Source organism: Durio zibethinus, chromosome 15 (genome assembly GCF_047325235.1).
Source record: "Durio zibethinus cultivar Kanyao isolate XHJ-2024 chromosome 15, ASM4732523v1, whole genome shotgun sequence".
Lineage (NCBI taxonomy): Eukaryota > Viridiplantae > Streptophyta > Magnoliopsida > Malvales > Malvaceae > Durio > Durio zibethinus.
In genome coordinates, this window is record NC_143176.1 from 3744440 (window position 1) to 3752365 (window position 7926).

At 32.7% G+C, this 7926-nt stretch overlaps 1 protein-coding gene across 1 annotated transcript; it reads left to right on the forward strand.

The window, feature by feature from the left end:
- Nucleotides 1-359: 359 nt before the first annotated feature.
- Nucleotides 360-3095, forward strand: LOC111302271 (putative serine/threonine-protein kinase PBL23). The gene is made up of 5 exons (XM_022898202.2): nt 360-624; nt 1237-1418; nt 1543-1732; nt 1935-2326; nt 2433-3095. Exons 1-5 carry the CDS (start codon nt 483-485, stop codon nt 2643-2645), a joined length of 1119 nt encoding a protein of 372 aa, XP_022753937.2. The 5' UTR covers nt 360-482; the 3' UTR covers nt 2646-3095.
- The last annotated feature ends 4831 nt before the right edge of the window (nt 3096-7926 follow it).

Here is a 7926-nt window from a genome sequence, read left to right on the forward strand (position 1 = left end):
TCATGAAGCAGAATGATTACACAATTTCAGTCAAGTAAATTTGTTTAAAATGGACACCTGAAACTTTCCCAAGTCATCATCAGAAAAAGAAAATTTGTGTCAGGTTATTATCTTGTAGTTGGCTCATGAAATTTGTTTTTGGAACAGACCTAACAAGTGGCAAGATTGAGAATTAAAAGGAATGGAAATGAGGACAGAAAAGCTCATAATTCTGATAATGAGAGAGGTAGTTAAGAAATGCGAAAATATATGTCTGCTTCTATATTTAGCAAACCTGAAAAAGTTATTTTTGGCTATTGGCTTCAATGGATTTGGACAGAGTAAAAGCAAATAAAACATTATGAGAAATTTTACTTTGAGCCTTCCTGAGGGACCAGACAGGTTTTGGTTTCCTTCAGGAGCTAGGATTCCGAAAGCTCAACTGTCAATTTTCTTAATACTTGAGCCTATTAAACATTTGGTTTAAGAATTTGGTTGTTGTCATGACAAGGAAGACCAAAATGAACTGTTTTTCCTGTTGCATGTCAGAAGAGAGACTAAATAGAAGGTCAACAAAGAAGAGCATGAAGGAATACAATGACACAAAAACTATGGTTTCATTTGCCAATATTGCATTCAAGAGTGGTACAATTTTTGCCCTGAATGGATTTGAGAATATGCTTTATTTTCCTTTAGTTTTGTTGATACCTTTCCTTTTTTATATATTTCTTGTGTCAAAAATAATTCCCATATCTTTGTTTTGTCACCAGCATATAATGGAGGAACATATTTTTGCATATATAGTTTCTGCCTTTGTTTTTTATTCAACCTCAATTCAATTCAATTCAAATCATAAATGGTATCCAAAAAGAAAATGTTAGTTTAAAGATGGTGTTCTTCAATTTTCTAGATTTTTTTTAAAATCATGAAGACAATCTAATTGATGAATTGACCATTGGAATAGATGTTAACTATTGCCAAGCCATGCTCAGCTTCATTCCTATATTCTTGGTCACCCTGTTGAGGTTTCATATCATCATGAAAAAGAATAATCATTGAGTTGATTTTATATTTTGGTTATGGTACAAAGATGACAAGAAAGGGTTAGATCTGTGAGCCCCAGATTGTTGATCTTTTGAAACCTTTTCATGCCTTTGGCCACGACACGTTTCAACTTTTAACAAAGTTCTTTTCTCTTATGCCTGAAGACTTCGAGTGGTTGATTCATGGTTTGAACAAAATTTTCTGTTTTGGCAGATAGCAGCAGAAAGAGATACATTACCCAAGAAATAACAAAAATGGGTAAAGGTAATATCACTGCTAGGATTTTTAACTACAGTGAGCTATGCACCGCCACTAAAAACTTCAACCCAGATGATAAGCTTGGTGAAGGGGGTTTTGGGAGGGTCTACAAAGGGCATGTTGAAAACCCAAATCAAGTACCATTTGAAATCTTAATCATCTCTTTATTCCTTTGCATTAAAAAGAGTTTTTAACAAAAAATATATGGTTTGCATGATATTTAGTTAGTAATTTCATATTGTTGTTCCATCATACTTTCAGGTAGTTGCTGTCAAGCAACTTGACAGGAATGGATATCAAGGAAACAGAGAATTCCTGGTTGAGGTTTTGATGTTGAGTCTACTTAACCATTCTAACCTTGTAAATTTGGTTGGATATTGTGCCGACGGGGATCAAAGGATTTTGGTCTATGAATACATGGCTAATGGCTCCTTGGAGAATCACCTTCTAGGTATGTTTGACATTTGAGTTGTTATCATTTATTTTGATATAAGACTAGCAACACAACTTCAGACTCGGATGGATAATGTGATTCAGAACTTGAACTTTTAAGTGAAATTCTTACAATTTTCTTGCAGTTTTAGAACTTCCATTGTATATTGATATTTTGTTTTGGTGAACATACTCAATTGTTTGTAACTCTTGCCTTTCAGATTTACCTCCAGACAAGAAGCCATTGGATTGGAATACCAGGATGAAAATTGCTATTGGTGCTGCTAAAGGCCTTGAACACTTACATGAAACAGCCAATCCTCCAGTGATATACCGTGACTTTAAAGCATCAAACATATTACTGGATCAGGATTTCAATCCAAAGCTCTCGGATTTCGGACTTGCAAAGCTTGGTCCAACTGGAGATAAGACACATGTTTCCACCAGGGTTATGGGAACCTATGGCTACTGTGCACCTGAGTATGCACTGACCGGCCAGTTGACTACAAAATCAGATGTTTACAGCTTTGGAGTTGTGTTTTTGGAGCTAATCACAGGAAGAAGAGTAATAGACAATTCAAGACCAACAGAAGAACAGAATCTTATCACTTGGGTAAGTATCGAATGTTTTATTCTTCTAAACAATCGTGGAAACTGTATTGCTTTATACATTTCTAACTTCTAACCTTCTATAACACTGATTATATCCCCTTTTGCAGGCAACACCCCTATTCAAAGATAGAAGGAATTTCACATCAATGGCTGATCCATTGCTGGATGGGAAATTTCCCATTAAGAATCTCCACCAAACACTTGCTGTTGCAGCAATGTGTCTGCAGGAAGAAGCAACTGCCCGGCCTTTGATGAGCGACGTGGTAACAGCTCTTGAGTACTTAACTACAGGCAATGAACTAGAAGGAAGGGAAGAATAGTTGACAAACAAGAAATCAGTTTCTCCTGGTAGGCACAGTGATAGAGATATCGAAAAACCAAAGAATAAAATGAATGTACAAGAGGAGGATAAAAACAAAGGGAACAACGGCTAATGGAGCCCATCAAACTCATATCCTGTTTCAGCTAAGCTGCAATCCATGGAGTCAACTCAAGTCTCATTGCTTTAAATCCTTTCAGGGTCTGCTTTGCTAAGGGGTACAAGGGAAAGGAAAAAAAGGTGATGGAGCTCATGTGGGCCCTGGCCTCTTTCAATTTCAAGGAGCTTTGCCATGTTACTGCCATCAATGTGCAAACCAACCTCATTTCCATTAACTCAACTTTGTTTATGTTTCCTTTCTGGTTTCATTTGCAGAAAATTCGTGAAACTTGTTCCCTTCACTTTTGTATCAGGTAACTTAGAATGAAAGAAATGCTTAGAAAATTTTAGTATGATCCAAGGCTTCAAACTATAATGGCACATATGCAATTTCCCAATATTCTAATCCTCAATTCAACAACAAAAATACAAAAAGATAAATATTTGCCGAAAGGGGGTTTCTAAATATATCACCAAAATTTCTATATACACTTACAAATTTTCTTCCAAAAATACTCATATAGTAAATACTAATTTTAGTCTTTAGTAAATGACAAATATTCTCTCAATATCTTATACACTTTATACCTTCTTCTTCCTCTTGTATTCTTCTTTCTCATACATTAAACTCTAAATCTTTAAAACTAAAACCAAAGTTTTGATATTTTTGTTAAATCCTGCAAACCATGTAAGAATGGATTTAGAAATGAGAAACAACAATAGAGAAGAAGAGCTCGACGAGGTAATGGAAACTCACCCAATCAAGTCTAAATTTTTTGTATTTTCGAAAATTCGTTTTCTAAAATACAAATAATTCTTGAAAATGGATTTTCGAGAATTATATTGTATTGTCGGAAACCAATTTTAGAAAATTATAAGTTTTAGTGAATTAGTTTGCATTCTCGAAAATCTATTACCGAAAATACATTATAATTTTCAGTAATCTTTATATTTCTTATAATAAAATTTGTTTAATATATTATGATATGTAAATCAATTTGAAAACTACAATGTTAAAGTGGAATCAATCATCAGACAGTTTAGATACTAAATATGATTGCATATATACATTTACTACATAAGAGGTAAGATTGTGTTTTTGAAATTTACTGTTACTGAAAAGTATAGAAATATAGAATTTTACTTTGTATAGATGTAATAAGTTAAAAATATTGTGTATGTGCTTTGTAATAGAAAAGTTTTGATTTAATGGGTTAGAACTATTGGAAAAGATCAAGGTTTCATGATTGTAATTAAAAACTCTGCGGTGAAAGGCTTGAGGAAACCTAGAATAAAATTAACATATGAAAGAAATGAAAAATACAAACAGTTTAAGAATAAAGGCAATGTAGAAGAAATGAAACGTAAAAGAACGAGAATGAAAAAGTGTGATTGCCTATTTAAATTACATAAGATGAAATTGGTAATGGATGATGAATGGGGTGTGAAAGTAGTAAGTAGAATTCACAATCATTTACTTACACAACAATTAGAGGGACATTCATTTATGAGTTGATTAACTAAAAAAAAGTAGTTGCTAATATGTCAAACAGTATGATCAAACCCAAAAATATCCCATTGACCATAAAACAACATGATGAGAAAAATGTAAGTATTGTAAAAACAATATACAATGAACGTAAAAACACAAATATGTTGAGAAAGCTAGTAGATCACAAATATAACAATAGATGAAAAAGTTGATTGATTGTAAATACTTTAAGTGGCATAGGACTGATGAGTCAAGCGATTATGTGAAAAGCCTCTTTTGGGGTTATTCTACTGGTGTAGAGTTATTGCGAGCCTTCCCATCAGATCTAATTATGGATTGCACTTATAAAATGAACAAGTATCTTATGTCATTGCTTGAAATTGTTGGTGTGACTTCTATTTAGATGACATTTTCTATTGCATTTGTGCACATAAAAGGTTGAGTATTCTGAGAATTATGTTTGGGTGCTGAATAAGTTAAAAGATTTGATGCCTATTGGTAAATTTCCAAATGTCATTGTTATTGATAGAGAGTTGGCATTGAGCGGAATGATAAATGGGAGGCATTCATGTCCAATTACCTATAGTGAATATAAAAGACATCTAAGCTCATTAAAACTTGATTACCAAACTTATCTAGGTGCATTAAAGTATGTGAAAAATCAATAGTTGGCAAAGTATAAGGATCGATTTATTGCTACCTGGATGGATAAAGTAATACACTTTAGCAATATTACAACAAATAGGTATGATTTTATGTTGTATTGTTAATATTATATATGGTTTTTAGTATTTTATAGCAAATCATTCCTATACATTTATTATTTCGGTTAAGACCGAGAATGCATGCTCAAAATTAAAAAGACACTTTGGATCATCTCAATGGGATTTCAAATCATCATGAAAGATAGTTAATGTATTTATTAAGCTCTAACATACGGAGATAAAGGCTTCATTTGAGTGAAGTCTTACCATTGTCGAGCATAATTTCAAGCTTTTATTGTTTAAAGATTTATAAAGTTTGGTATTTAAGAGCGCACTGAATATAAATTGACAAAGGTCAAGCGAGCTAATCGTGTTGGACTTGATGCAAATGTTTGTAGTTGCATAATCAGAAGCACGCATGGATTGACTTGTGTTCATAAAGTTACAAAGCATATAATAGTGAAAAATCCAATTTCTTTATCTGAAGTGTATTAGTATTAGAAGAAGTTGGATTTAATGAAGAGCTTAGATAATGAAATATCTAAACAATTAATCTTTTCAGTTCGAGGTTGATCGAATTATCAAATATTTTAATGAATGTGATGAGTTCAATAAGTTGATAATGAAAAGAAAGCTGTAAGAACTTGGTGATCTGTCTATAACTACTTTGATGCCAACATTAGAAATGGCTAAGCGAAAAGGTCATAGAGCTATAAAAGCATATACATAACGTAACCCGTCACATTGGGATATTGTGTTATCAGTTCAAGATAGTTCATCACTACCAACCACTACAAATTCAATGAAATCGACAGAATATATCACTAAACTTCTTATTTATCGACCTCATGGTAAACAAAAAATGCGATATTTATATAGTATGCTAGTGGAGTTACATCTATATAAATAGAACATCATTGATGTTGAGACGAATGGACATTTTGGTTTTTGTTCCATTGGTTGGTTGCTTGCATTTGAATTAGATGGTTTGGTATAAGTGAGATGAGATTTAATTAAAGAGCTTAATTAATTTCAAAGCAATTATGTGACTTTATATGGATCTATAAAGCATGTTTAGGAATTGTTACAAACTTTATCGTGTTTTGATACTTTTACATTATATAATAAGTGGATGACTTTACTTGATATAAGTCTTTTGATTGCCTCTCGATATAATAGCATGTTAGTCTACATCAGTCTAAAATAGTGCCTGACATATCTACCTATTAGATCTGTACTACCTGCACCATTTAAGCAAAGATTAATTACGATTAGATTTGTTAATAACTGTCATTTTATGTAGGTACCTTTATTTAATGTTGTCATTTACTATTTATATTTATCATTCCTATTTTATGCATGTGTTAATAACATTATATAAATAACATTTCTATCTTATACAGGTGTTCATGAAACCATTCTTATCAATACTTTCTATCGCATACAACTGGCATAAAATTCGATATAGTTGTGCTTGATGGTGAAAAATTCCATATATACCTCGCTTGAAAATTTTAAGTTATTGTTTAGTTTAAATTTTAATATGGTCAATTGAGAAACAATAGGCATTATTTGATTGTTTTTTGTAATAATTGTTAACAGTTTATGTTAATGTTTATGGTTTATATTAGTTTATGCTATCCAATTGACAAGCATACTTTATATATACAAAAAATCGTTGATGTTATATAGATGGATATTTTATATTGACGATTGTTATATTTGATATTTTTTGTAATGGGATGTGTCATATTGAATAGGTAATAATCTAATGAATATTTGATAAATTTAAACTAAATATAAACAAAATGAAGTAACTATAAAATTAATAACCTAAACATAATTAACTAAATATAAAATTAGTATCAATACATGCAAATAATAAATAATCGTATCAATCCCTCTCACTTAGCCTCTTACCTCGATGAGATACACGTGGTATAGGAAGAGGGGACTCTGCTATTTGCATAGAAGTCTCTAGCTGGGTCGATACTGCTGTCTTCGTAAAATGAAGAATCGAGTAAGGATGATGATGTTGCCAATGCTGGAGGTAATGGGGATGATGGGGTCGTGAGCAAGCTAGGAGGTGCTGATGGGCATGCACTAGCGAGATCGGAGGTGCAGGTGTCAATAGGACTAGATATGGAAGAGGCATGGTGGCCTAGATAGTCTAAATGTATGAATTGATGGTGCAAGAGTCAATGCCAATTTAAACTAATTGTTGTTGCTTGCATTAGTGAACTCGGAGGTGTAGGTGTCAATGGGACTAGAAATGGAGCAGGCATGGTGGCCTAGATAGTCTAGATAGTCTAAATGTATGAATTAATGGTGCAACAGTCGATGCCGATCTAGATTGACTGTTGTTGCTTGCAACAGTATGGTCAAACTCATCTAATATGGCTGGTACTTAAATAATGTTGTCTCTTTAATAGTCAATGCCCTGATAAAATCTACCAGCCACGATATGATCAAGAAAAGATTAGGTAGCGAGCTTCGCTACAAAAATATTACTAAGGTTATTAGTATTGATATCACATAATTAAAATTAATCAATTAATAAAAAAACCTTAAAATTATAAAATTTATGACTTATTGAATCACTAATATGCGTAGAATCAATCGACTAAGGCTTGAATCTGGATCAATACTTTAGATTTTGAATTTGAGGGAGTGAAATTGTTGTAAATCAAGCATTGTAGTCAAACGAACACTTTCCCGATCTTTAACATGCCCGGCTTCGACGCTCAACCAACACAATGTGTATTTCTCATAGTTCACAGTGCTGGTGCAAAAAGCTATATGCAACATTGTACTGGTACTGCGATAGTTCTCGATCAACATGGGACGGGGTTAATGGTTGTGGTGAAATAGTCTATACAAAATTAAACTATCGTAGAACTCTTTTCAGGCGGTATGACTGTATGATTGCCCCACACTTGATACATCTAGTGAAAAAGGTAATCTCATGTAGTAAATGTGCCTTTTCA

Excerpts from the sequence above, each read along its gene's own strand:
- LOC111302271 (XM_022898202.2), top strand. The coding sequence starts at position 483 with ATGACAAGGAAGACCAAAATGAACTGTTTTTCCTGTTGCATGTCAGAA. Across the intron at positions 1,733-1,934 it reads CTTGGAGAATCACCTTCTAG|ATTTACCTCCAGACAAGAAG; the intron begins GTATGTTTGACA and ends CTTGCCTTTCAG. Across the intron at positions 2,327-2,432 it reads AACAGAATCTTATCACTTGG|GCAACACCCCTATTCAAAGA; the intron begins GTAAGTATCGAA and ends CCCCTTTTGCAG.